Source organism: Miscanthus floridulus, chromosome 8, assembly GCF_019320115.1.
Source record: "Miscanthus floridulus cultivar M001 chromosome 8, ASM1932011v1, whole genome shotgun sequence".
Taxonomy (NCBI): domain Eukaryota; kingdom Viridiplantae; phylum Streptophyta; class Magnoliopsida; order Poales; family Poaceae; genus Miscanthus; species Miscanthus floridulus.
Genome location: NC_089587.1, coordinates 164,814,457 through 164,842,131, shown reverse-complemented (window position 1 = coordinate 164,842,131; position 27,675 = coordinate 164,814,457). Strand labels below are relative to the sequence as shown.

General features: G+C 47.7%; 5 protein-coding genes across 11 annotated transcripts; 3 read left to right on the top strand and 2 right to left on the bottom strand.

Moving 5' to 3' along the window:
• Positions 1-474: 474 nt before the first annotated feature.
• LOC136477481 (exosome complex component RRP45A-like) lies at positions 475-6,567 on the bottom strand. Of its 4 annotated transcripts, XM_066475654.1 has the most exons (10): positions 6,356-6,566; positions 5,547-5,756; positions 5,358-5,453; positions 5,153-5,267; positions 4,832-4,912; positions 4,552-4,740; positions 1,680-1,936; positions 1,526-1,581; positions 897-1,127; positions 475-705 (listed from the first exon to the last, which is right to left on the bottom strand). In XM_066475654.1, exons 1-9 carry the CDS (start codon positions 6,487-6,489, stop codon positions 931-933), a joined length of 1,335 nt encoding a protein of 444 aa, XP_066331751.1. In that variant the 5' UTR covers positions 6,490-6,566; the 3' UTR covers positions 475-705; positions 897-930. The 4 variants fall into 4 exon arrangements, 3 of the variants coding, with proteins under 3 accessions (XP_066331751.1, XP_066331752.1, XP_066331753.1); XM_066475655.1 differs by lacking the exon at positions 1,526-1,581 and having other exon boundaries at positions 1,783-1,936; positions 6,356-6,565; XR_010764032.1 differs by lacking the exon at positions 475-705 and having other exon boundaries at positions 1,085-1,127; positions 1,674-1,936; positions 6,356-6,567.
• Positions 6,568-11,994: 5,427 nt separating this feature from the next.
• LOC136477480 (ammonium transporter 3 member 3) lies at positions 11,995-14,772 on the top strand. The gene is made up of 2 exons (XM_066475653.1): positions 11,995-13,141; positions 14,066-14,772. The coding sequence occupies exons 1-2, from the start codon at positions 12,208-12,210 to the stop codon at positions 14,572-14,574; spliced, it is 1,443 nt and encodes a 480-aa protein (XP_066331750.1). The 5' UTR covers positions 11,995-12,207; the 3' UTR covers positions 14,575-14,772.
• Positions 14,411-18,430, bottom strand: LOC136477479 (protein FAR1-RELATED SEQUENCE 5-like). 4 transcript variants are annotated; one of them, XR_010764030.1, is made up of 3 exons: positions 18,228-18,430; positions 15,821-18,133; positions 14,411-14,548 (listed from the first exon to the last, which is right to left on the bottom strand). XR_010764030.1 is itself a non-coding variant. In XM_066475651.1 (2 exons), the coding sequence occupies exon 2, from the start codon at positions 18,100-18,102 to the stop codon at positions 15,964-15,966; it is 2,139 nt and encodes a 712-aa protein (XP_066331748.1). In that variant the 5' UTR covers positions 18,103-18,133; positions 18,228-18,430; the 3' UTR covers positions 14,858-15,963. The 4 variants fall into 4 exon arrangements, 1 of the variants encoding a protein (XP_066331748.1); XR_010764029.1 differs by lacking the exon at positions 14,411-14,548 and adding an exon at positions 14,714-14,851; XR_010764031.1 differs by lacking the exon at positions 14,411-14,548 and adding an exon at positions 14,714-14,851 and having other exon boundaries at positions 18,233-18,430.
• Positions 18,431-22,110: 3,680 nt separating this feature from the next.
• Positions 22,111-22,503, top strand: LOC136470115 (uncharacterized mitochondrial protein AtMg00820-like). The gene has a single exon (XM_066468070.1). The coding sequence runs from the start codon at positions 22,111-22,113 to the stop codon at positions 22,501-22,503; it is 393 nt and encodes a 130-aa protein (XP_066324167.1).
• A 3,289-nt stretch (positions 22,504-25,792) lies between these two features.
• Positions 25,793-27,322, top strand: LOC136473912 (uncharacterized). The gene is made up of 2 exons (XM_066471541.1): positions 25,793-26,974; positions 27,241-27,322. The coding sequence occupies exons 1-2, from the start codon at positions 25,793-25,795 to the stop codon at positions 27,298-27,300; spliced, it is 1,242 nt and encodes a 413-aa protein (XP_066327638.1). The 3' UTR covers positions 27,301-27,322.
• The last annotated feature ends 353 nt before the right edge of the window (positions 27,323-27,675 follow it).

The window sequence follows — 27,675 nt, the reverse complement described above, 5'->3', positions numbered from 1 at the left end:
GTATTATCTCGCGACAAAGCCACCCGGCGCAAGTGGAGACCGTCGTTTTAGAGCTCCTGCTGAAGATGCTCTAATGGGAGAATATTGATCTGCTTTCTTATATACTCCCTCCTTTCACTTTTGTCACATTAACTCAGTTCTAAGTCAAATATTACTATCTTTGACCGTCCATTTAAAAAATCCTTATAGTTTCATGACATATTTTTAACTATCCATTTTTTTTAAAAAAATAAACTTTATAACTTCAGGACATATTAATTATAATATTATGAAAGTATTCTTTATAGAATCCAATAATATAAATCTTATATCATGAATCTAGATATTTTTTTAAAAAAAAATCAGTGGTAAAAAATATTAATGTTTGACTTAGAACAAAATTAACACTGACATGTAAAAAACGGAAGTACTAACAGTTCATGGTCCATCGTGTCCAATATGGCAATCCTCATAATCGTTTCTGACAATAGAGGATTAACGGTAGTATCGAGTATATAACAATGGAATGTACTGGGGCATCATGCATCACAGAACCAACTGCAAAGTTGACTGAAAGCTTAACTGGACCATTCCTAAAATACAACTCTACAGCTTGTACAAAATTTGCCTGTGGCCACTACTAACATCAGTCACGATTGAAAAACACAAAAACCAATCTATGCCACCCCGGATGAAGACCCATCAATCAGGAGTTCAGATAGGTGCCTGCAGAACAAAATCAGGGCTTATTTTTGGGGAATGCAAAATCATCATCGCAGTAGTCATAACATACAATTGTAGCATGTGCAATCATCATGAGAATCAACATAACATTCACCACGCGCATATAGTAGTAAAAACTTATCAATAAGAACGCCCGTACAAAATACATAACAATAGCACAGATAACCACTCACCTGGGGCATAGGAAACTACAGGCTTGCAACTAAACTAACTCTTGTCACTTTTCTTCTTTCTTTTATGCTTTGGTTTGATAGCATCTTTTAGACTCTTTGGCGATCCAATTTCCTGGGACTCATCAGACTCTCCAGCAGCCACAGCACTTGATGTGTTCACCTCAGCATTAGATGATTCAGTCATTGGTTGGGCATCCTCGTGGCTGCTGACCTTGACGATAGTTGGTGGATCTGCATGATGTGAAGCAAATAAGTGAATCCAAACGAGAGAGAACCAATCTTGGCAAGCAAAGTATTCTTCAAGAAAGATTACAGCAAGTTCCATATGTCAAATCAAAATGACTGAAAACTAAAGGATGACTCTAGACTGGCAGGAGGCAGAATTATAGACATCAGAATTTAGAAGGATTCAGTTTGTGTAATTATTTCTACCAGCCCTATAAAAAGTTGTATGAAAACATGACTAGAAAGTAGAAACAGGGGAGAATGACACGCCATAATGATGATATTTAATCATAAATGAGCATTAAAAATGCCAACCAAAGAATGACTCCAAGTACATCACAGAGAGGTGTTATGGAGAGTTAGCAAGCAAGAAGAAAACCCATAACATGTAAACAAAATTATACCCGGCAAATCAGAAATTCTGAGGGAGCTTAATGAAACTCCTTTAGAATATGGATCCCTACATGGCAAAAACCAGGACCAGTTGGCAAAAAACTTGTGTCAAGCAAATGTTTATGCTCTAGAACTTAGGAAACAAAACATCAGACCAACCACTACCAATTTGATGGGCCACCAATGAATGTTGATGTTTGTTTGTGTTTAGCAATTCGGTCCCCAGTCAAGGGTGAATTCCTTTTTATACTTTGATGGTCCTCATCACCTTTGCTTATCTGCTGAACGTCCACAGTTTGCTTTTCCAATTCACCATCACCTTTGTCCTCCATAATTACATCAGTGACACTAATTTTCTGAGGAACCGAGGTTGGTAAACGTTTTACTTTCTTTAAAGCTTTCTCGGTGGTGTATGAGTCTACCTGAAACAGAATACAGCCATACGATTAGTAATGAAATACAAAGCCAACAATGGAATGAAAATCATAATCTGAGTAGCTTCACAATCCACGAAACATTCAAAGACATGCAAACTACAACAACTTCGCTACTTAAAAAGTACAGTTAGTAACGGGATCCTCTGTTCTACAACCTCACATCCCTTCTGGCCTTCTCCCTCCTTTCACGAAGTAATCAACCACGACACGTGGGCCCACCAGTACCACCTCATCCAGCACAACCTACGACCAGCTGTTCACCCTCCTGGCCTCCTCCCACCCAACAAATCAGATTCATCCAGTGCTTGAGGTCAGGATGACTGCCAAGACAATCCCCCAGCCACCACGGTTAGGAATGCAAGAAGCACGGGTTGAGCCACGTGTCCGCTGGGACAGCACGCGCTGCAAACCCACCAGAACCCGCATTATGGCCGGCATAGTTTTAGCAGTGCTATGCGGCCAGCCCACGTAACCCAGCGGCGCCGCAACCAGCGTCTGCAACCCAATGGTGGAGAACCCTAGCACCGGCCTTCCGACCACTTCGCCATCAGATCAGCACCCAGTCATCGTCCTCAGCCTTGCCGCCGTCGCTGTGCCCTCTGGTTGCGATTGTGCGTGATTCAGCCCCCTGTTTCATCTGGGCACCTCATCCATTCCATCTGGGCACCAAATCTGATTCCTCTTGTTTCTTGCAGTAGCCCTTCGGATCCACTGCAGCCTGAGCTGGAGCTGCTGCGACAACCTCAGCCCCCTGCTGCGGCGACCACAACCGCTACATTTTTTGAGAACCCAGTAAGGTTTGCAACAATATCATAATTTAATATTAAGTTGCACTTGTCTAGCCGTTGTGTTAGGCCAGTCTCAGTGGGGAGTTTCATCTCCCAGTTTCCAAGACTCGTGTGTTGGAAACAGTGTAAATGAGTTTCATCCCCATGAAACTCATTCCATCCCATGAAACTTTTATCATCTCTCACTTCATCTATTCCATGCCGTGGCAGCTCATTTAATGCCATGAAACTCCCATTGAGACTGGCCTTATTGGTTTATTTATTTAATCTAGCACTGTTTTTGTCTCAGCTAGTAGCAGCAGTTCAGTATGAACTATGAAGCTAGCAGAGACTTGGAGCTCTTTTTGTTTGCATGGTTAGTTGGGTCTGCCCCATATTTTTCCTTACAACTAGGTTTTCTAACTTGCTATTATGTTCTAAATCGGGGGTGGCTACTTCCAAGAAGACAATGAGATGAAAATGTACATCACTAATGTTACAGATGCTTAAAATATGTAAATATTGTCTCATTAGATACACAAATAACTTAATAGTTTAATTTATTTTTATTATTGTAATAAATAGGAACATATTTATCACTAGAAATGTCATTGTCATGTTTTTTATTTTTGTGATTTTTTTAGGATTTTGTTGAAGTATGTGAGATGGATTGTAAATTTGTGCAAGTTTGAGAAGAAGATAATGTGAGTGAATCTGCTAGCTATCTTATTCTGTGTCTTGTGACTAGTGGACAGCGAGCAGGTATTGTTTTAGGCGTGCGCTTTCCAGTCGTGAGCTTTGTGGCACTGTGCGGGCTGCTGCAAAGCCTGCAAAAGCTAGTTGTGCTGCGCGGGTTGCCGCATATGCCTGTGAGCTCTCTCACGGCTCTCACGGACACGGGGCAGGCTGACCACCGCCGTCCTCTTGTAACCCTAACCACAGTGGCTCCCTGCCTCTACTCATCATCATTCTATAGCACCTGGCTTGCCCTGAGAAGGTATGTGCCACTACTGTCAATCTGAGATACACCTCTCTTTCCCCTCAGTCATCTCCACCCAGCTTTCTGCCTTAATTTAGCTCAGACGAGGCAGCAATATTTATTTCAATCCAGTCTAGCTCAATTTAAGGATGAATCAAGTGACATGTTTATTTTCAAGCCGACAGAAGAATCAATAAAAGAGCCAATAATTGCATATGATATTCATTGCGTTGAAAATGTGAGTGCATTGGTTTTATGTATGGGGATCCAATAATACAGCTATGCATTCTAGGCCTCCAGGCAATGGAATTCAGTCCATGTGGCTGTTCATCAGACTGTTGTTACTTTGTGCGTCTAGCTCTATGTAAACCCAAAAGCTAATTCTAACGTTCTCTCCACAGCTTTCTTTTTTGGTTACACAGGCTCACAGGTCCTGCCAATGTAGAGTAAGATAATGCAGTGCCGCTAACCAGTTGATCATAAGGTAATTTGTGTCCTCTTCTGGAGCATCAACCTTTGCAGTAATTGCTTTGGTAGTTTGCATCACTAAATTTGCATCTGTATCTATAGAGTGGAGAAACTACTGCTATTAGGGAAAATATTTCTATTGAGGTCAAATATGCAAAGCAATCTGCTTCAAATGCTGATGTAGTATAGGCGAACATTTTCCAGCTAAGTAAACATGCAATGGAATCCCTATGTAGGTAGAGAAAGAATCTCTTTATGCAAAAGTCCCATCAAACTTAACTATAACTTATTTTACATCGTATGCATGATTTGATTTGAACTTTGTTGAGAACCATATCAACACATTGGCACCTCAGCTAGTCATCAATCTGATGGCGCTTACTTACTGCTTTCTTTATTTTGCTTGTTATATCAGCAGCCTTTACCGAAGCAATTCTTAAACACTGCATGATAACACTTGACATGACACCCTCTCCACCAGCTTTCTGGATGGCACAAACATCACCATTTGAGTTAACTGTAGCAGTCATCCTCCCTCCCATTACTGCTTCTTCCTTGTATGTGGGATCAAGAACCTACACAAAAAGGTCAGTTCCTCAGCTGAGGATGCTAATACTTTGATGAAAATTGGTCAAGAACACTTCAATCTTAAATATCGAGACATACCACGATGTTGCCTTCACCAAAATATGCAAATGTTACAGCTATGGGCATATGATGTATTGTAAGAGGAAGCGGATCCCTAACCTGTAAAATACATCAAATCAGAACACACGATAGTTGCAGTGGTCAACAAAGCAGGACAAAAAAAGCAACCATTAGGCCAATACTGCAGTTGCACACTACAGAAAATTGTGGGAGTCATACAAATTAGCTCGTAAGGACATAGTAAAGTAGTGAATCTACTGATTTATAACGGAGCATGACCTTTGAGGGATATATTAGCAGCACCATATACAATAGAGCACATTGAAAGTGTATGCCTACCTCAGGATCATGCACTGTAACTTGCTGACCATCGTCCCCACCAACCGTGCATTCAGGCCTCCGGAAAGTAGATAAAGCTGCCAATGCAGCGATGTTAGCTGCATCAATGAGATTCCTATCGCAATGGAGAAGATTAGAACTGTAACTTGCAAGTGTTTACAAATTAATTACATCAGCAAACAACCTATAACTCGTTAACCCATACCCTCCATTATCCAAGATGTGAAGGTCGACACGCACAGACCAGACATGCTTCCCAGCAACAACACACAAGGACTCCATGTCAACAGCTCGACTCTCCCTGAAAAAAAAAATACAAACACACACAATTCACATTATCAGGCTCCACGCTTAAACCCCTTCTGATAAATTACAGAACCAAGAATCAGGAGACCTGAGGCCACGGTCGATGACTCGTCCAAGCTCAATTGCTGATTCCCCAGGACGCCCAGGCTCGAAGGCTGGGTCGGCCATGGGTGAGAACTCGGTGAATATGGCCAACGTCCCCTCGTTCGGCCTGTCACGGTATGGCTGCACCAGCTGAGCAGTCACGTAGCCCATCACGTGCGTCTCCCCGAGCTGCACCTCCGACGAGCCGTCCTCCCTGAAGTTAACAACACCACCACCAATAAAGGATGTAAACCTACTCGCCAAATAAACGCCCAAATTGCAACGCACCAGAGCAAAGCAAAACAAAGCCGCGGTGGCAACGAGATAAAATTGCGGGCTGTCAGCTAGGGACGAGGACGAATCTCAACCCATAGGAGCGGAAGCGAGCTGGGAATAGCCGAATAGGTACAGTGGCGGAGCTCGGCTGGAAAGTTAGGTGGGGCGGACAGCCGACTCCTGCACTCTCCTTCAAGCTCGCTCCCGGCGCCAGGACCTCCCACATGGCCACGCCCACGGCCAGCGTCAGCGCCGCTCACCTGCTCGCCACCACCATCCCCCAATCCATCCTCCATTACCTGCGGGGCTGCTCCCCCGCCCCTACGCTGCGCAGCTCGCTAGCGGCGGCGTGGTGGGCGCCGGGCGGCGGTGGCGGTTCCCTGATGCGGAGGGGAGGCACGGCGATGGCGCGATGCGGAAGGGGATCGGGGAACGGGCGCGACCGAGCGAGACAGCTAGGGCCGGCGCCGAATTGGGGATCGGGGAGACGGAGCTCCGCCTCTGAATAGGTAAGACGAGGGGAGCGGCGGATGTTACCTGCCAAAGGTTATCTTGAGTTTGCGGAAGTCGAAGGAGTGGCGGCCGTCGACGCGGAGGTCGGACTGGAGCGCGCGTTCGATGAAGTCGCGCTCGTTCACCGTGGGGCGCCACCGGAGGTGCTCCATGGCCATGGCAGGCGGCGGAGAGAGCTAGGATTTTCCCTTTTTTTTTTATCGGAGAGCTAGGGTTTTTCGATGAAGTCGACGAAGTCGCGTTCGGCCGTCTTCTTTTATTTCCCTTTTCGTTTTGGGGCGGACTCCCGTGGTCCGGATCGGTCCGTGGAGGCTTGTGGTTTGAGAAAAGGGCTGGGCTAGAAACTGTGATGCTCTGCCGGTCCTGGATACTCTATGTGGGCCGAGGCTTTGGATGGGCTGATTTGCCCCAATGCCGGCTCGGAGAGGGGCGGCTGCGCAGGCGCGAGGCCGCCGGACGCGCAGCCATCGACGGGGCGCGCAGCTGCCAGCCTCCGCCGCCATTGGGGCTCCCGGGCCGCGCTGCCGCGTGCGAGCCACCGCCACGCCCAGGAAGAGAGACCGACGCGGTGGAGGAAGAAAAGTGATAAGGTGGAGAGAGAAAAGGCAGAGGAGAAAAAATAGGAAGAAAAAAAGAAAAGATATTGTGGACATTTTATTTTAACGATAAAGGAAGCTGTTCTACCAAATATTTTTCTAAAAGAGTAACAGCTTCACCAGAAGAGATGCTCATATGCAAGCTAACAAAAGCCGATTCACTAGTGAAGCTCTAGACCCTTAAGCGCACAAGTGTTTCTTATTGGAAAAGTCCTTTCGGCCTCCCTTAATTTTTGCGGTTGTCCGATTTACCTTCATTATTTACAAAACTGATTATTTGACTCCGTTTAAATTTTAAAAATTGTTTGTTTTTGCAGCCTGACTGGTTTTGATAGTGGATTTACTGACGTGGTGACATGTCATAGGAGATAAATCGAACTAGTTAAAAGTTTAGGAGATAAATCGGACTGAAATATTTTTTTAAAAAAACCAAAAATCAAAAGTCAAAAAATTATCCAAATATTTTTATATGAAAAAATAATATAATTAAAAATCATAAAATTTGGCTTACTCTTAGAAAATATAGAAATTTTGTTTTAGCTTGGAAAATTATGAAACTAGTTTCAATTTTTTTAAAAAAAATCATGCTCTATCTTATGGTGCCTAGTTTAAAATTGTTGAACCTTCATGTACTCATTTTAGTGCCTATTTGCTAGTAGAAGCTTTAAGGGTTTTTAAGATAAGATCAGTTGCAGGTTGAGGTTTATGCTCAAGGAAAAAATTTCATAACACATCCCAGAGATGAGATTTTAGGTAGAAATGAGTCTTTTAGGTGGGTAAAAAGTTTACTATAGAGTCTCATGTTTTGAATTTTTAACCCCATGTTAATTATATTCGAAAAGATGTAGAAATTGACTTTTTCAAATTTTTCTTTATTTTCTTGTGAAAAAATATTTTTAAAAGACATGTGTGTGTCGTACGTGCATGTCTACTTAGTAATAATAAAAGAACAAACAAACTCACAAGTTAGATGTGCATCATTGTCATTTCACTTAGCTTGGTTAAGAGCCAGGTATAAAAATTTAAAAACACTCGACCAGACAGGCCCGGCGTGGGACACGATCTCTTCTTTAAGGATATTTGCTAATATAAGATAGAAGAATTTTGCTAGCAAACAAACTTCCGGACCGCGGCTTCTCTAACAGGGATTTTCTTATAATAACCAACTTCGCTCTCGTGGGAGTCAAACCCACGATTGCTGTTAAAGCATTGTGACCACTATGCTATATGTAGACATGTTTACTGTCTGTAAGTGCAGAGGCCAAAACGTTTGTTTCCTTTATCTTACAAAAAGTAGGCATGGTCGCAGGAGGCTGGATATACTATATTTCAAGAAAGAAAAAAGAGACCAGATATGCTATATGATTTTGCCACGCAGGGCACGATGCCTGCAGGCGGTCTGCACATCAGCGTTAAACCCGGCTTGATTCGCTTCTTTTTTTTTTAACCGGAACAGTATTTTTCTCTCATAAATTCTTTCAGATTCATTCAGATTTCTCCAGATTTCTTCAGAATTTCTCAAAGTGAACGGGACCTTGGTACTAGTAGCTCGCAATTGCAGCACCCAGTCGGTCAGAGGTCAACTCGATGCTGACACTTCACTTTGTGCTTTTCTTTAGGCTCCACGGATTTTTCGGCGATCTCAAAAGTGTTCAGAGAGTGTGGAAGCACCCCTTGAAGAAGATTCATGAGTGTCCACATGGAATCTTTTGGATTTGGGATTAACGGTCACGACACTTCCCAAGTCCAAGTGTGTCGTTTTAATTTACAGCCGAATCCGACGGGCAGCGCAGAAACCGGGCTTGCTTTCACACGAGCTCTTCAGCAAAAAATCGGGCTACGTTTGGATGCAAAGTATTTTCAAATATCGGAAGAATAGTATGGTTTTACAAAATACTTTGATTTTTAAAAGCTACTGGGTATTTGGATGTAACAAATCTTATACTTTCTAGAGTCATGGTTTTGTGCCTCTTTGGCTTATAAAATCACAGTTTTGTAATACTATAGCTTTCGAAAACCACATCATCCAAACAGGCCCAGTCTTTGACAAGAGAAGAGCGATGGTGTGTAGTGCCATGTAACAGTGACACACGTATAAACAAAAATGAAGAGAAGACTACCCTTGATGTATCCACTCTTAACTAGAAAACTGCAGAGCAAACGCTGAAAACCTAACATGCCAAACCATTCAAGATCAAAATAATAAAAAAAATCACACGTAGTTCCAATCCTACACATCACAATATAAATAAAGGTTACAAAAATACTAATTATGCCGAGATGACACACTAACACCTTTGATTCAGTCGTTTGGAGAAGCACGCGATGTCTATAAACAACCTAGCCAGCTACTCCTAATCTCGGAAGCACTCGTCATCGCTCGATTGCTTTCGTTTCTAGGATGGCGATGCCAGTAATCCTAGCTAGACTGGGAATAGTAGGCGACGAAACTTGCAGCTGCCTACTTCATGCCATGACATCCGAAGTCATCTCAGACGGAAAACGAAAGTCTACAACACCTACTCGAGGTCAACCAAAATGCCAAACCAAGTCATTTTCTGTGTTCTGCTTTTAATTTAGAGAGAATGGTGTATTTGGCACCGAAACAAATCAACCTTCTGTATTTGGTATTAAAATTTTTGAACTTTCTTATTTGACACCAAGTTAAAATTCCCTTCCCTAGATAGCACTGCCGTCCATTTAGATTAGTAACGACTAACGACGTCAAGTGGCTGGTAAAATGATATGAATGTTCTTCCTTGCAGCAGAAATATATGATGCCAAATAGAGAAATAATAGATGGACAAATTGTCAAATAAGAAAATTATAAATATCACAAATATATTATGAACTAAAACATGGAATTTTGATAATCGAAGTCTGCAAATAAATAAATAATAAATTTCAAACTCTAAGGCAAGAGCAGGTCCTACTGGGGTAGGCTTAGCACGGGAGGGATTTGCTCTGTCTAGTTAGCTTGGTCAGAATTTTTTTGATGCAGTTTAGCAGCTCGCTCATCTCAGTTTGGTTAGTCCTATATTCTTGTCAGATCATCGCAAGACATGAAGACAACGACAAACAAATATTTCTCTGCAAATGCTTAGAATAGTACAGGTTTGAGCATCTGGTGTCACAGCTAGCCGATCATCTAGAGTTCTCCACAATTGAACATCAGAAGTATACATGTACTCATATTTCTCGCTCAATCACCGAAACTACGAATTACTCCCTCTGTCCCTAAATGTTTATCGTCACGATTTGTGTGCCGATAACTTTGACTTGATTTATAAAAAATACATATAATATTTCTATCTCTAAATATATTTATTAAAAAACTAAATTTAAATATCTATCCAATGATACTAATTATGTATCATAACTATTAATATTTTTTAATATATATTTAGTCAAAGTTATTTTTCGAAAAGCGAAAACGACGGACATTTAGGGACGGAGGAAGTATTCAATAAAGGACTTCACTGGGGGCACTGCTTGTCTTCCCAAGCTTTTGGATATGTAGCCAGGGTTAGCACAAAAAAAGCATTGCAAATCTCAGGAATAACAAGTGCAAGAAAACTCTATCCCGTTCCAGATCCAAGAACATGCCCCACAATCCTCCTGATCTGGCCTGGGGATGCTGCCCTGTGGCCTGTGCGCCGGGAGCCGCCGTCGTGCCGCCTCTGCCACGTTGCTGGCTGGCCGGAGCGTCGGCCCCGCCGCCGCGACCGCGCCACGGCCTGGCTCCGCCAGGTGAGGTCGCCCCGCCAGAGGGCACGCGCAGCTGGTGCTGGGCGCCACCAGCTGCAACATCCTCTGCTCCATCATCCTCTCCTCCTCCTTCCATTAATCTAGGGTTTGGTGTTTTTTTCGGGGAAGAAGGTCACGGACTCACAGGAGACAGGAGTGCTCGACCACTCGGGAAGTCCAGGGAGAAATTGGATGTGTGAGTAAGAGAGGGTATATTGGTCACACTAAGAAAAAACTGACACGGTCAAAATAGTCAACTAACAGATGAATGGATGAAATGAACGGTAGTGCCATACAGGGAAGGAAATTTTAACTTGGTGCCAGATAAGAAAATTCAAATTTTTAAATACCAAATACAAAAGACTGATTTATTTTACTATCAAATACATAATTCTCTCTTTAATTTATTCTGCAGGAGAACAACCAACGTGCAGACTCCCAGCTCCTAACCTTGTTCCTCTTGATGAGCATTGCGGCCTTGTTTAGTTCTAAAAAGTTTTCCCAAAAAATGCTACAGTAGTCATCACATCGAATCTTGCGATACGTGTATAGAGCATTAAACGTAAACGAAAAAAAACTAATTGTACAGTTTGGTTGAAAATCGCGAGACGAACGTTTTGAGCCTAATTAGTCCATGATTAAATACTAATTGCTAAATAAAAACGAAAGTGCCACGGTAGCCGAATTCTTAAATTTCACCCAAATAAACCAGACCTGCATCGCTGATGGAGCCAAGTCGCCGTTCCAGCTCACAACTAGTACTATCATGTGCAAATAGTAGTACAAAAAGATGCTCGTGCTGTGCCGTGACAAGCAACCCAAGAGGATGGTTTGCGCCCTGTTCGTTTGGAGTCAAGCGAACGTGGCATTGGTTTTCACACTAGTCTATTCATCAACATGCCCTTACGAAGATTCCTAGGACCAATCGTATCGGAGTAGTAATAAAATCAACTAGTGAGATGATCAACAAGCTCACTTAGTGAAGAAAACGGTATGGATATTTTCCGATCGTATTCGAGACCGAATCCATTTAGAGGAGTTTAGATCCGTCCGTATCTAAGTCCGGATATTCAACATCCGATACCGTATTCGTATCCGAATACTCAAATCGCATATTTATGATGTCGATATCCAATCGTATCATATCCGATATGGTTGACACTATCCGTATTCGAATTCGAATAGGGGCAGAAATATAAAAACAAATACAATATCAGTGATATCCGTCGATATCCGATTTGTTTTCATCCCTACTCACTACACAGAGCGATGCAGAGCAGAGATAGAGATATTATACTTGGGCAAGTACAGGTTCATTTCATCAGTGTGCTAATACGAATCTTGCCTGCTTTTCCATGGTTTAAGGCTGTGTGTGACCTTCAACTTGGGTTTTTGTAGCGAGGTAGGATTTCAGAGACAGAGACAAGCCTTAAAAGCTTTTCTTGCGAACTTCAGTGCAGCTCACCTCTTCTTCCTCCTGCTTTCTGCCCTCTCCACCTACCAATCTTACGATCGAGTGCCCCAGCCAGAGCCATGGCAGCAGGTGCGGTACCGCTCGCGTACCAGAGCTCGTCGTCGTCGCCGGAGTGGCTGAACAAGGGCGACAATGCGTGGCAGATGACCTCGGCGACGCTGGTGGGCCTGCAGAGCATGCCGGGGCTGGTGATCCTGTACGGCAGCATCGTGAAGAAGAAGTGGGCCATCAACTCGGCCTTCATGGCGCTGTACGCCTTCGCCGCCGTCTGGATCTGCTGGGTGGTGTGGGCGTACAACATGTCGTTCGGCGACAGGCTGCTGCCCTTCTGGGGCAAAGCCAGGCCGGCGCTCGGGCAGAGCTTCCTGGTGGCGCAGTCGCAGCTCACGGCCACCGCCGTGCTGTACCGCGACGGGTCCACCGAGGCGGAGATGCTCCACCCGCTGTACCCGGCCGCCACCATGGTCTACTTCCAGTGCATGTTCGCCAGCATCACCGTCATCATCCTCGCGGGCTCGCTGCTGGCGCGCATGAACATCAAGGCGTGGATGGCGTTCGTGCCGCTCTGGATCACCTTCTCCTACACCGTCTGCGCCTTCTCGCTCTGGGGAGGCGGGTTCCTCTTCCAGTGGGGCGTCATCGACTACTCCGGCGGCTACGTCATCCACCTCTCCTCGGGGATCGCCGGCCTCACCGCCGCGTACTGGGTGGGGCCGAGGTCGGCGTCGGACAGGGAGCGGTTCCCTCCCAACAACATACTGCTGGTGCTGGCGGGGGCGGGCCTGCTGTGGCTTGGATGGACAGGCTTCAACGGCGGCGACCCCTACTCGGCCAACATCGACTCGTCCATGGCGGTGCTCAACACGCATATCTGCGCGTCCACCAGCCTCCTCATGTGGACGCTCCTGGACGTTTTCTTCTTCGGGAAGCCGTCGGTGATCGGTGCTGTGCAGGGCATGATCACCGGCCTTGTATGCATCACCCCTGGTGCAGGTGAGTAGAGTAGCCGCCTTTCCCTTGCATGCTCCATTGGCAGACGCCAAACAGACACGTTCAGTCAAAACCTAACCACCAATTAAAGTTTTGCAAATTGTATTGGTTTTTTTCCCTGGAAAAGTGGAAAGTAAATAAACTAAGGAAAACAAGTGAAACCACCTTCAGCTATAGGCCAATATCTCACAAAAAAGTCAGCAAAGAATAAAGCATCTGCATTCAGGGCTCTCAGATCCATTCTGCAGCCGCCTAAAGAGACTTTAAGATAACTTGATCCACTAACATGCCACAACTTGTGATGATCTAATTGGGGCGTGAAAGTATTTAATTTGGGATCTTGTCTTCTGTGAGGTGACACTCTTGCTACTAAGCAAGCAACAATGGGCGTTCGTTGACCTGGATTTTCAGAACTAATGGCCGGCCCTTCACAGGCTAACACTACATATTGGTATTTTATCAGAAAAAAACCCCTATTTTGTCCCAATCAGAACCAGCTTCCCTTTGCCTCCCCATTGGCCTGAAATTTCTTTTCTGTGTCATTTTCTTAGCAGAAGCATCTCAAAGGAAAATATATTTGACTGACAGAAACAGGTTCTGACAATGGCATGCCCTTCCAAAATATTTTTGCGTCAATAGATGGCAACCTTCCTTGCCATGTTAGGAGATATTTTTAGCTTGTGTGTGGAGTGCCCACATTTTAAAAGAAACATTCCAGAACCGAAAATTTATCTGTATGCGAATGACATTTCATGGAAGTGAACAAAAAATAAGACCACAAGATAATAGGCAAACTGACAAAAGAAATAGTACATGTTATAATAATGTAGTAAACCAGGCCCAAATAACAAACCAGTACACCAAACAGTCTCCATAGTTCATTCTCCATTTTAATTGATTAACTAACAAATATCTTTCATTCAATAGGCCTGGTGCAAGGGTGGGCAGCTATTGTGATGGGAATTCTCTCAGGTAGCATCCCCTGGTACACTATGATGGTACTGCACAAGAAATGGTCCTTCATGCAGAGGATCGACGACACCCTTGGCGTATTCCACACCCACGCGGTGGCTGGGTTCCTCGGCGGCGCCACTACTGGACTTTTTGCTGAGCCCGTCCTCTGCAACCTCTTCCTCTCCATCCCGGACTCCAGAGGTGCATTTTATGGTGGTGATGGTGGATCACAGTTTGGGAAGCAGATTGCTGGCGCACTCTTCGTCATTGCTTGGAACATTGTTATCACTTCCATAATCTGTGTTCTTATTGGCCTAGTTCTGCCCCTCCGAATTTCTGATGCACAGCTGCTTATCGGGGATGATGCTGTACATGGTGAGGAGGCCTATGCTATATGGGCAGAAGCTGAGCTCAACGACGTAACCCGCCATGATGAGAGCAGACATAGTGGCGTCGCTGTAGGAGTCACACAGAATGTTTGAGCATAGTTCTTGTAAGGTTAAAAGGAAAAAAAAACACAAAGTGCATTTGTTTGCTAACTGCTATCAATTGATGAGACAAAATTGTATGCAATGAAGCACCTGTTTATGGAGGAAAGTAGAGTGTCAGTTTTGTTTTTTTTTTGGAATCTGGAATCTTTTCTGCTTTCATGATTATCTATGCTGTACATTTGAAGCTGTAGAAACAAGACATTCTTTGCCACAAGTTGTTGCAGTTGTTCATGCTTGACTCATGGAGAAACTTCACTTCAATAACACTCTTTATACAAGTGAAAACCTTTGTTAGTTGAATTTTATTTTGCATACCACAATAACCACAATAAATATAAGCATGCCAGGTGCTCATTTTGCTACACATTAATACATTCATGAAAAGAATGAATGTGTGTGCCCAATTTATATGGGTGTGTTAGGACAGAATTCTGAGCCAAATGTGGAACAGCATAAATGTAGAATCTTTTCCAGTGTGGATTCTCAAACTGGATTAGCACAGGTTGCCTGCCCTACATAACACAATATTCCCTCCATTCCAATCTATAAGACGTTTTAGCCTTTTTAGATACATTGCTTTTATTATGTATCTAGACATAGTGTATATATAAGTGCATAGTAAAATCAATGTATCTAGAAAAGCCAAAATGTCTTATAATTTGAAATTTAGGGAGTGTATATTTTAGACAAATACTGGGATACCTGTTCTCAGTATGTTATATTATAGGGCCCAATTTTGATTTAGTTATCAGTGTATATAAGCATGTGCCAGCTCCTAGTACTGAGTTCACATATTAAATCAGAGATGGGAATCAGAGATAGGTGCATTGGGAGCTAACGAATTAACAACTTTTTCTGCTGGCAACTTGCCAAAAAGAACAGTTGCCTTTCTACTTCTGACAGAGCGAGAGTCAAAATGGGGCTTTTGGAAATGTAGAATTGTAGATATATCCAAACTACAACGACCTAAACTCACACAGATTCATCTTAAGCTTATATATCACAAAGTGGCAAATCCTTGTAGATCTAAACAGATCAATTAACCAAGACAAATCACACAAAGTAAATACCTAATAGAAAATACTAGTGCATTTTCATCATATTGCAACAGTTTAACAGATATAATAACTGATTCATAGTTATTGACAAAGATGTGGCACCAAAGACTGGAATATCAGGTAAAATTCAAGGGAATCACAAGAACAATTACTAGGAAAGTTGAAAGCATGAAACTTACTCAAGCTTGTATCTTTGACAAGCATCCGTTTTCATCTCTTAAGAGTACAGTTTGAGAGACGTTCTGAATGCATCTCCCAAAGAACAAGGAAGTATCTTGTTCATCCTCAGCAGATAAGTCCAGGAGGTTAATTAGTGATTCTTTCAAGTGGCATAAGAAGGTGCATGTTGGGTAACGTTTTCTAGGTATCCCTCCAATTCTTTCTCACCACTCTCAAGAGTCTCCCACAGCACTTTCCTTAATGCCTCCTGCCCTTGGCTCTTCGTGACAAGATCATAAGCATACCTCATAACATAGTTGCAGTATGCAGCTTCATCATTCATACATTCCTGATATGATGATTCATATTGTTTTGGGTTGAAAACCCATTTCTTTGCATCCTTGGTCCACCGCTTCAGTATGCAACTTTCTGGAATTTTGCATATATTCTTGATGCTAAGAGCTTTCAGAGCATGTGGGCAGAGTAAACCCATTGTCTCAAACTTACTGCAGCTGCAACTTAATCGCATTGTAGGCATATTGAAATGAACTGTGCAAACTCTTGATCCTCGCCCTTGCATGGTCATCTCAAATTGATATGTGTTGTTATCTTGACATGGAAGCTCCTTGAATTTTGTGGCACCACACCCGTCCAGAAAATCTGTCTCAAACAGTTTGTAGATTCTATGTGTATAAACCTTGGCTGCATGATTCAAAATATCACTGTGTTTGATGATACAAGCAGGTGGCTTCTGCAAACACCGTGCATCCTCATCCAATTCTTTTTCCCTCCAATCTTCAGTCTGTTTATCCACAGCAACAGCAATTGCACAAAGAGAAGTCAACTTATCAGAAACATTATTAAATATGTTGCTCATATTGTCACATTGTGGTTCATACTCAATCCCACCATCAAAGGTGCACTTGTTAAGAGCACTACACCACTTCCGTTTGAGCTTATACAGTTTTTTAAGCCACTTGTTATCCTGCAACTTAAATTCACAGAGCATTTGAGCCCATGCTTCCTCAAACTCTGTTTCCGAGTCACATCCCTGTATGCACTTGGTGAACATCTTATTGAACGGTTTTGAAACATTAAGAGCACCAAGCCGAGACTGAGCATTCTTTTGGATGTGCCAATGAGCAATGCGATGACATGCACTTGGGAAAACCTCCTCAACTGCTTTTGACACAACTTGATCAAGATTTGTGAAAATAGATTGTGGATGCCGGTTCCCCATGGACTCCAAGAAAGACTTGAACAGCCACACAAAAGATGAAGTAGACTCGTCAGCTAAGAGCGCGCAACCATACATAGTGGTCTGCCAATGATGGTTGACGCCAACAAAAGGTGCAAATATCAGGTTCTGTTTGCTCAAGCGATAAGTTGAATCAAACACGACCACATCACCGAAACAGTCATAGTCGGTCCTGCTCCTCCCATCTCGCCAAAAGAAATTAGTCATCCGACCACCTCTGTCCAATTGAACATCCCAGTAGAACATGCCATCTTCATTTGCTCTGCTTTTCAGGTGGCTCACAAGGCTCTGCACGTCCCCAATCCCTACAGTCAGCGTCTTCGCCGTAGCACCATAGCCGAGGAGCAAATCTTGCTTCGGATTCTCCACATTGTTGGTTGCACTAGTACTCCCCGCAGGCAATTGTGGTTGCACCTGATAACCCCCATACAACATCGCCTCCACAGAACTCGACCGCCCTGCTATAAGTGACCTCGCAGAACGCAAAAGGTGTCGTTCCTCAGGCCTTGCCAGGTTGTGGTTGTGATCAGATACCAGTCGGATAACCTTCCACTCCCCCTGATCATTCACCCTAAACCGCACCATGGCCCTGCAATTGGTCCTGGTGTGGGGGTCGTTGAAATTTGTATCGGTGAGCTTCTCCCCTTCCTTGAGCCCCTCCTTGGAGCAGAAGTAGTCCTTGGTGCGTATCCGCTTGGTGCCTGTGAAGTAGGACTGCTTCCCTTTCCGGATGCTGAACCCCATGCGGTGGCCGTAATCGCAGTAGAGCTTGTAGGCGGCCTCTTCGCTGTACACTACCTTCCGGAGCAGCTCTTCCGTGCCCTCCTTGCTGCCCTGCACCGTTGCGGCCTCCTCCTCCTCGTTCTCTGCATCGTCGCCGTAATCGCCCCGCCTCTCGTCGCCGGAGGTGGAAACGGCAACAGCCACTTGCGCTTCCGCGGTTGCTACGTCACCCCCGCTGTCACCGACACCGTCGCCGTGCGGCACGACCGCCCCCTCGCCGACCTGTTCCGCGCCGACGGCGGTGGGCTCGACGTGCGACATGGGAAGGGGCACCCGAGTCCAGTACTGAACTCTACCAAATCGAAGCATGGATGGATGGATTGCATCAGTAGGGCACCAAGCGGCGTGGAAGGGATTGAATCCGAGTAAGCTAGGGTTGCTTATACCTTACCACCACAAGGAGAAGGGAACCAGTCTACGTCCGGATGAGTGGATCTCCGCTCCGCCCCAGTGCTGCTAGCGGAACGGAGGAGGAAGGGGACGGAGGCCGGGGTCTCGCTTGTTGTGTGCCGGCGTCGCTGGCGGCGAACGAAATGCGAAGGTGGGGAAGGAAAGGTGATTGGGGACTTGTGAAGGAACGCATGTGACAGATTTTGATGCAAAATTGCAGACAACTTGAAAAGGTGGGGAAGGTTTTTTTTTATCAAGACCGTTACAATTTTTCAAAACCATTACAATTCGCCTATTGCGAAATCTGTCATTATAATTTCATATTCGCCTCAACTATACCATTCTATATGGTTGCAGCGTACAAAGACCCACTGTCAAACGCGTATACGTACAGGAGCGCCGTCGTCCCTCTATCTTTCTCCTGTCCGCTCTCTCTCTCTTTCTCGTGTCAGCCCCCTCTCACTATCACAGACACGTGGGTCCTACATGTCATCTTCTTCCTCCTACCTTCCCTTGTGAACTGCAGCAGTTGTCGTCGATGGGAGCACACTCGTCGTCGGCGGCGGTTGCTGCACGCGGCGCTGCACACTGTGTGGCGCGACTGTTGCACACCCGCGTGGCCACGGCGGCTAGCTTGCCTGCGCGCGGCCGTGGCGCCTAGCTCGGTGGCGTATGGAGCACGACGCCGATGGGCAGTAGCAGCGCGGGCACGAAGCCCACGTGAGTTCTGTTGATTGTAATCCTTGTGTGCTAGATTTGGACTTAGCATATATGTCCAGTAGCTATTTAGGCGCATGATCACTGATTGTGATTGTGATTGGTCTGATTGAAGACCTTGATTAGTTTTCTTGTAATAGCTTATTTAAGCATAGCAATACAACTAGAAAAAGCTGCCGCTTTGCAGCACCAAAATCATCATGTGTCCACTGTGTTCGTGTGTGTTCATCATCTTCTCCCTCTCGCCGGTTCGGGATTCTGACATTTGGTACCAGAGCCAGGTCCCGACGTCGCCATGTCGCAGTCATCATCCAAGAAGCTGTTGACTGGTGATGCCTTCGGTGAGAAGAAGGTCCAGCCGTCGAACTCGCCGCCACGTCGCCGTGGCCGCTCTCACAGCTGTCGCTCGCGCAACCGGGACGCCGGGTCGCGCGTCGTCGAGCGCATCATTGAGCGACCATCAGCGAACATCGCGTGGCCGATGTTGACCCAGACCAACTATCCGGAATGGGCCCTGGTCATGGAGGTAAACTTCCAAACCCTCAGAGTTTGGGACACCGTCCACCATGGCATCGCCGAGGACCCCGACGGAGATGAGTACCACGACGACCGACAGGCGATGGCCGGGCTCCTGCGCTTGGTACCCTCTGAGCTCTAGAGTACCCTCGCCGTCAAGCACACGGTGAAAGAGGCGTGGGACGCGGTCAAGAACTTGCGGATCGGTGACGAACGCGCGCGCGACGCCAGCACGCAGCAGCTCCGCCGGGAATTCGGTAACCTCTCCTTCAAGGAAGGGGAGAGCGTCAACAAGTTCGGCATCCGCATCACCGCGCTCACCACCAACCTCCGCTCCCTCGGCGACAACATCATCGACACTGAGGTAGTGAAGAAATTGCTGTAGGTGGTCCCTAAAAGGCTGAACCAAGCTGCTGTCTCCCTCGAGATGTTCCTTGACCTGAACAAGGTCACCATCGAGGAGGTGGTCGAACGGCTACGCGTGTTCGAGGAGCGCGCCAAGCCCAAGGAGGTCATGGATGCCATGGGGGGCCTGATGCTCTGCGAGGAGGACTGGGAGGCCCGCCGTAAAGCACGCCGTGAGCAGGAGAACTCTGGTGGCAGCGGTGGCCCCAGTAGCCACGGGAAGCGCCGAGGGCGTGGACGCGGTCGCGACGATGCGGGATCCTCGACGCGTGACGACCGTGATGGCCAGAATGCAGGCGCCGGGAACGTCGGTGGCGGGTGGCCACCACCCGGTACCCTCTACAACAATTGTGGCAAGTCCGGCCATTAGGCCAAGGATTGCCGCAGGAAGAAGAAGGGCGCGGCACATGTTGCGTAGGCTGAGGAGGATGAGCACGCGCTGATGTACATCGTTGTGGACGCCGAGGTAATCGCGCCTTCCGTGTCATGCTGCCACCCTAGGTCGTCGCCGCCCGTCGTTGAGCCACAAGCGAGTGTCCTCCTCGTCGAACCGAAGGTGCTCCTCCACCTCAGTGAGGAAGAGAAGGAGGCCGTGGTGTATCGCCGCTGGGTACTGGACACCGGGGCCACGAACCACATGACAGGTACATGCACTGTCTTCGCCGAGCTAAACATCGGCGTCACTGGCACCGTCAAGTTCAGGGACAGATCGATGGTCGACATCTAGGGCAAGGGTACTGTCCTCTTCGCCTGCAGATCAAGTGAACATCGTCACCTTGACGGGGTCTACTACATCCCACGCCTCACCACGAACATCGTCAGCCTAGGGCAGATAGACAAGGACGGCTACAAGGTCGACATCGAGTCCGGCATACTGCGCCTCTTTGACCTAGAGCGGCAACTGCTGGCGAAGGTGCACCGATCACCGAGCCAGCTCTACTTCCTCAACATGAACATCGCCGCTCCGGTGTGCCTCACCGCGCGTGTCGGCGATGTGGCATGGCGCTAGCATGAGCGGTATGGTCACCTCAACTTCCAGGCGTTGCGCAAGCTCAGGCGTGCGGACATGGTGCGAGGACTACCGGCGATCGACCATGTAGATCAAGTCTGCGAGGATTGTGTCCTAGCAAAGCAGAAGAGGACGCCGTTCCCCAAGGCCGCCAAGTATCGGGCTCAGGAGGAGCTTGAACTGGTCCATGGTGACCTTTGTGGCCTGATCTCGCCATCAACACTGGCCGGGAACGCCTACTTCTTGCTGCTCGTCGACGACATGAGCCGCTATATGTGGCTCACTCTTTTGCGCTCAAAGGCGGATGCACCGGCGGCGATCATGATGTTCCAAGCACGCGTTGAGCGTGAAACCGGCAAGAAATTGAAGGTGCTCCGCACCGACAACGGTGGTGAGTTCACCTCAGTTGAGTTCGGTGAGTACTGTGCAGGAGAGGGCGTCCAGCGTCACCACTCAGCCCCATACACGCCACAGCAGAATGGCGTGGTGGAACATCGAAACTAGGATGGTCGTGGCGATGGCGAGGAGCATCCTGCGCGCGCAGGACATGCCGGGCCACTTTTGGGGCGAGGCGGTGCACACCGTCGTGTTCCTCCTCAACCAGGCGCCCACCAGCGCGCTCGACGGGATGACCCCATACCAGGCATGGTACGGAAAGAAGCCGCCCGTGCACTTCTTCAAAGTGTTTGGGTGCATCGCCTACATCAAGCGCCTACGCCCACACCTTAGCAAGCTCGATGACCGTGGGGCAGAAGGTTGTCTTCATCGGGTACCAGGACGGGTCAAAGGCGTACCATTTCTATGACCCTATCACCGAGCGCGTCCATGTCTCCCACGACGCCACCTTCGACGAGGGCGCGCGCTGGGACTAGGAAGATGCCTCGGTCGCCATCAATGAGCACCCCTTCACCATCGCGGATGACTATGAGCTACGGCGCCAACGTGTCGAGGCGACGGCCCAAGAGCCGACGTCTCCTAAGCAGCGCTTGCCGGCTTCCTCACCACCGACCGCATCGCGCTCGTCCTCGTCACCTGGCGCACCGAGCTCACTGCCACCCGCGTCGTCGGTCTCGACACCATTGATGGCTGGGATGCAGGTAGAGTTCGTGACACCACTCGCTGCTGACCCAAACCTTGATGCTGATGATGAGGAGGAGGGGGAGCACCGGTACCGGACGCTGGACAACATCCTTGGCATGGATGCAGCACTCGGACTGGCACACCGCGACGCCATGGAGGCTGAACTGCACGCAGTGAGCCACGCCGTGAGAGTGGAGGAACCCAGGTCGCTACAAGAAGCCGATAGCGACCCCAACTGGGTTGCTGCGATGGAGGATGAGATGGAGTCGATCCGCGACAATGAAACATGGTCGCTGGTCGAACTTCCGCGTGGACACCGAGCCATCAGTTTGAAGTGGGTGTACAAGGTTAAGCGCGATGAGAACGATGGCATCATCAAGTACAAAGCTCGCCTCATCGCTAAAGGCTATGTGCAACATCCCGGCATCGACTTCAAGGAAGTGTACACGTCGGTCGCTCGACTGGAGTCGGTACGACTGATCATCGCCATCGCGGCGCACTATGGGTGGGGCGTCCATCACATGGACGTCAAGTCGGCGTCTTGAATGGAGAGCTCTAGGAGGAAGTCTACGTCCAGCAACCTCCTGGCTTCATCGACGACAAGCACAAGCACAAGGTGCTCTGACTTCACAAGGCACTCTATGGCCTTCGTCAGGCTCCACGCGCATGGAACCAGAAGCTGGATGCCGAGCTACTGTCGCTTGGGTTCACACGTTGCATCGACGAACATGGGATGTACACCCGTGGCAAAGGTGAAGGGCGCCTGATCATGGGCGTATACGTCGACGATCTTATCATCACTGGAGGTAATGCAGATGTCGTGGGGAGGTTCAAAAAGCAGATGTTGAGCACCTTCCGCATGATTGATCTTGGGCTCCTCTCCTACTACCTTGGCCTCGAGGTCACCCAAGGAGCTCATGGGATCACGCTGCGCCAAAGTGCCTATGCCACCAAGATCCTCGAGAAGGCTAGGCTGGCAGGTTGCAATGTGAGCACCACGCCCATGGAGACAAAGCTGAAACTTCTGAAGGAAGGCTCGACGCCAAGTGTGGACGCCGCCGAGTACCGTAGCCTCATTGGTAGCTTGAGGTATCTGTGCAATTCCAGGCCGGACCTGGCGTACGCGGTGGGCTACCTCAGCCGGTTCATGGAGGCATCGCGGCAAGAGCATCTAGCAGCTATGAAGCACGTCCTTCGCTATGTGGTGGGCACGGTGCACTGGGGTGTGCACTACCATCCGAGAGGAAAGAAGGGAGCAGTGCCTCGGCTGCTAGGCTACTCCGACAACGACCTAGCAGGCGACGTTAACGATCGGAAAAGCACAAGCGGTCTCATCTTCTTCCTTGCCGGTGGGCCAATTGCATGGCAGTCGGCGAAACAAAAGGTGGTTGCGCTGTCGTCCTGCAAGGCGGAATACATCGCGGCTGCTGGAGCTACATGCGAGGCAGTTTGGCTGGCACGGTTGCTGGCTGAGCTCATTGGAGGAGCCATCCTCGCACCCAAGCTCAAGGTGGACAACAAGTCCGCCATCGCATTGATGAAGAATCCCGTGCACCATGACCGGAGTAAGCATAATGATGTGAAGTTCCACTTCATCCGGGAGTGCTGCGACAGGAAGCTGATCAACGTCGAGTTCGTTGGCACTGAACTGCAGCTGGGTGACATTCTCACTAAAGCGCTCGGGCGTGTTCGGTTTCAGGAGCTTCGAGGTAAGATCGGCATGCTTGATGTAAATAGTAAGCACAGCAAGACTTAGGGGGAGATTGTTGATTGTAATCCTTGTGTGCTAGATTTGGACTTAGCATATTTGTCCAGTAGCTATTTAGGCGCATGATCACTGATTGTGATTGTGATTGGTCTGATTGAAGACCTTGATTAGTTTCCTTGTAATAGCTTATTTAAGCATAGCAATACAACCAGAAAAGGCTGCCGCTTTGTAGCACCAAAATCATCGTGTGTCCACTGTGTTCGTGTGTGTTCATCGTCTTCTCCCTCTCGCTGGTTTGGGATTCTGACAAGTTCAACTATGTGCGACCGGATCCTGCGAGGGGAACAGAGGAGGACCGACTTCAACAACGGTAGGTAGGCGCCCGAGCTTCGACCGTCTAGATCCGGGTTGCTGCCGCCCAGCCGTTTCCGCGCGGGCCACATGGGCGCACAAGCACGAAGCCGTGGCCGTAGCCCGACCGACAAGCACGAGCCGCCGCTTGCGAGCGCGCGGCAAGCCAACGCCGTCGCGGCCACGCGGGCGAGCTGGCGAGGCTGCTGAGGAAAGAAGATGGGGAGACCAAGGTGGCCGGAGAAGAGCTCGTCAGCGGCGAGCTGCTTGCGTCTCCCGTCACCGTTCCCCTTCCTCGGCTGCTCGTGTCTCCCGCAGTTCAGCAACGGATGATAGAGGGAAGAAGAAGATGACATGTGGAGCCCACACATAAAGTGATAGGGAGTGGGGTTGACAGAAGAAAGAGAGAGAGAGCGACGGTGGTCTGAGTCTAACGGAGGAGGCGGAGAGTTAACGTACGTTGGTGTCCATGTACACATACACGCCTGACATTGGGCCCTTGTATATGGCAACCGCAGAAGATGGCACGGTTGAGGGGGAGATGAAATTATAATGACAGAATCCCTGAACTAGTCGCTGATTTGGAAAGACCACTCAAACTATAATACCCGATAATATACCTTCTTAACTTTTAAAATCAGACAAAGTACCTACTTAACTATTTTAAAGTGGTTGTTTTGCAGATGTAGCAGTAGCCATGTGATCTTTCTTTCTTTCTTTTTATATGTAAAAGAGCATAACTTTTTTATATGAAGTTGTATGAATAAAAACTTTATATTAAAGTTGTAGACCTCAACACGGTCTACAACTTTGTAGTTTATAACTTTACTATTTAATATATTTTAGAGGCTCAAATATTCATTTTAAGTTACTAGATTTTGAAATTCAAATTTTTGAATTTTAAAATGACCTCATACGTTGACATAGTCTATACAAAAGTGGTCATTATTAGTAAGATCTATAACTTTATAGTTAACATTTTTTTATTTAAGATAGTTTAGAGCCCGAAATATTAGTTTTAAGTTCTCTAGTTTTAAAATTCATAGAAATAATTTGTTATTTGCTCTAAAATAATTGATAGTTTAGCGCATGCAGGTGGTCCCCGTCGGTCATAGGCCTCACGAGCACATATGGATACCACTGCAATTTATGAACAATTTGTTATTTGCTCTAAAATTTGTGAATAATTTGATATATTCTCTGATATCTGTAATTCATAGAAATAATTTGTATTTTTAAAAAAAATTTGGCATGAGATCTGCAATCCATAAAAATAAAAGTTATGTTATATCTAAATTACATCACTCTGTCTAATAAATTACACTGAAAATATTATTGTAAATATAGTAATAAGATGGTGTAAATATAGCTATAAAATAGTGTAAATGCATTGAAAAAAAATCTGTTTTTTAGGGGCTAAAACAACCGGCCGTTGGCGAGACAGATTCTAAATCCTCTAAGATCCGTTGGATAAAAATAAACCGCAATTCGGATTTCGGAAGCTGCTCCCCAACCTGGCCCTGTGCTCTCTGATAACCCTATTACCGTGTTTAGTTACCTCCATTTTCTTACCACCTTACTAGTCGGTTACTCCTCACGGTAACACGCCGACGCCGCAGCGGCGAACTAAGCGTCCATCGGAGCCCAATCTTGCGCCGCACGCCGAACCCTACAAAAACACAACACCGGCGCGGCGGTGGTCCAACCAAATACCAATTGCCAAAATCTCCCCTCCCCCTCTCCCTTTTCCGCTCCCTTTCTCTCTCTCGATCGGAATGGCCCAGCCGGAGCCGGAGAAATGGTTCACCCTGGGCCGCCGCGTCGTCGTCGTGCAGGTGCAGCACGGCGCCAATGCCTTGGATGACCGCTACCTTGACCTCAAGCTACCGCTCGACAGCCCGCCGCCGCGCGTCACCAGGCTCACCGCGCTCACGAGGGTCGGCGTCGTGCGCGGCCAGCTCTCCATCGTTGCCACCTGCAACAAGGACCTCCTCCTCCACGAGCTCGAGAGGCCCTCCGAGCCCAACACCCTGAACATCTTCCTGGCGCTCGACACCGACACCGACTTCATGCCTGATGAGCGGGCCGCCGCCGCCGCCGGACGCAGAGTGTTCGACGTCACCGCCACGCGCCTCCTCAACCGCACCCCCGGATTGCCCCACTTCTCCGGCGTCAGGAACGTTGGCTTCCTCAGCATCCGCGGCGGCAACGGCACGAATGTGGTCGCGGAGCTCCAGGCCACCAATCGCGAAGCGGACAACACCGTCCCCTTCATCACCTGCCGCTCTCACCAGGACCAGGAGAACGACACGTTGGAGTGGGAGTGGAACCAGACGTATCTCACCTGGCCCGTCCTCGACGACGAGGCCAACCCGCAGTGGACTACCCACGACGTGATCGCCCACGACGAGAAGCTCTGGTGGGTCAACCTCTCGCGGGGCCTCGTCGCCTGCGACCCAGCCCCGGTCCAAGATCTACTGCCGACGCTGGAGTTCGTGGCGCTCCCGGTCCTCGCCGGGTTCGAGAACAGGCACGAGCCGCTGGCGCAAATCGACAGGTACCGCATCGTGGGTGTGAGCGCCGGCGAGATGCGGTTCGTGGACGTCGCTCGCAGGCGCAACGATCCCGAGGGACAGACGCGGGTGGTCGTCTGGACGCTGGACTTGCCGCAGGCGATCGGCGACGCCAGGTGGGAGGACAACCCCAGGCAGACGACGCTGGCGAACATCTGGAACAGCGCCAACTACGTGCAGATGCCGAGGGATGTGGTCCCCGTGGTCGCGCTTGTGCACCCCAACGAGCCCGCCGTCGTCTACTTCTTCCTGGAACAGTACGTCTTCTCCGTCGACGTGAATCAAAGCGCCGTCGTGCACTTCGCGGTGATGCCGGAGGACGGCGTGCCACGGCCGATCAACCAGCGAGACGTTCTCGCTTGGAAGCGCCCTCCCTTCAAAACGGTACGGTACTACTATAGCTAGCTTAATTTGTGCTTGGCATTTTCCACAATTTCACGAACCTGTGAAATTTCACGAACAGACTGTGTTTTCTTCTGTTCCAGAATTTCACGAACCTGAGACCTATTTAGAGAGGCATTCCATCCGTTTGACTGAGATTTCTGCTCCAGAATTAATTTCCTCTCACATTTAGCGATTCTTTTAGTACATATATTATTATCGTAATCAGTAACTCTTGACTGACTACGTGGTGTATTACTTCTTTGAAGGTCCCGTTACAGGTGGTATACGAGAAAACGAAACACCAAGCCCAGTATCAGCAAGGATGAGGATCCTGCTGAAGGATGAAATCCCCATTCACGGTGCGGTTATACTTCTCTTGGGTTGACCGCCTAGCTATATATATACCCGCACTATATATCTTTCAGTAGCAAACATGAAGTTATTCCTCTTTTGTGCAGGTCGTGACCAAGTGTGAAGGTCGTGCGCAAAGCCGGCCTTTGTTGTTGTTTCCTGTGTTGGCTGTGAGCAGACAAGAGTGTAGACAGGGATTCAAGTCTTTTCTGGTCACAAACTATACGTACAATTCTAGCTGTCACAAACTATACGTACAATTCTAGCTGTCACAGACTATACAATTTTGCTACCTCTATCCATGCTTTCTACTTCTCAGAAGTATTGTATTCAGTTTTGTTGACGATGCG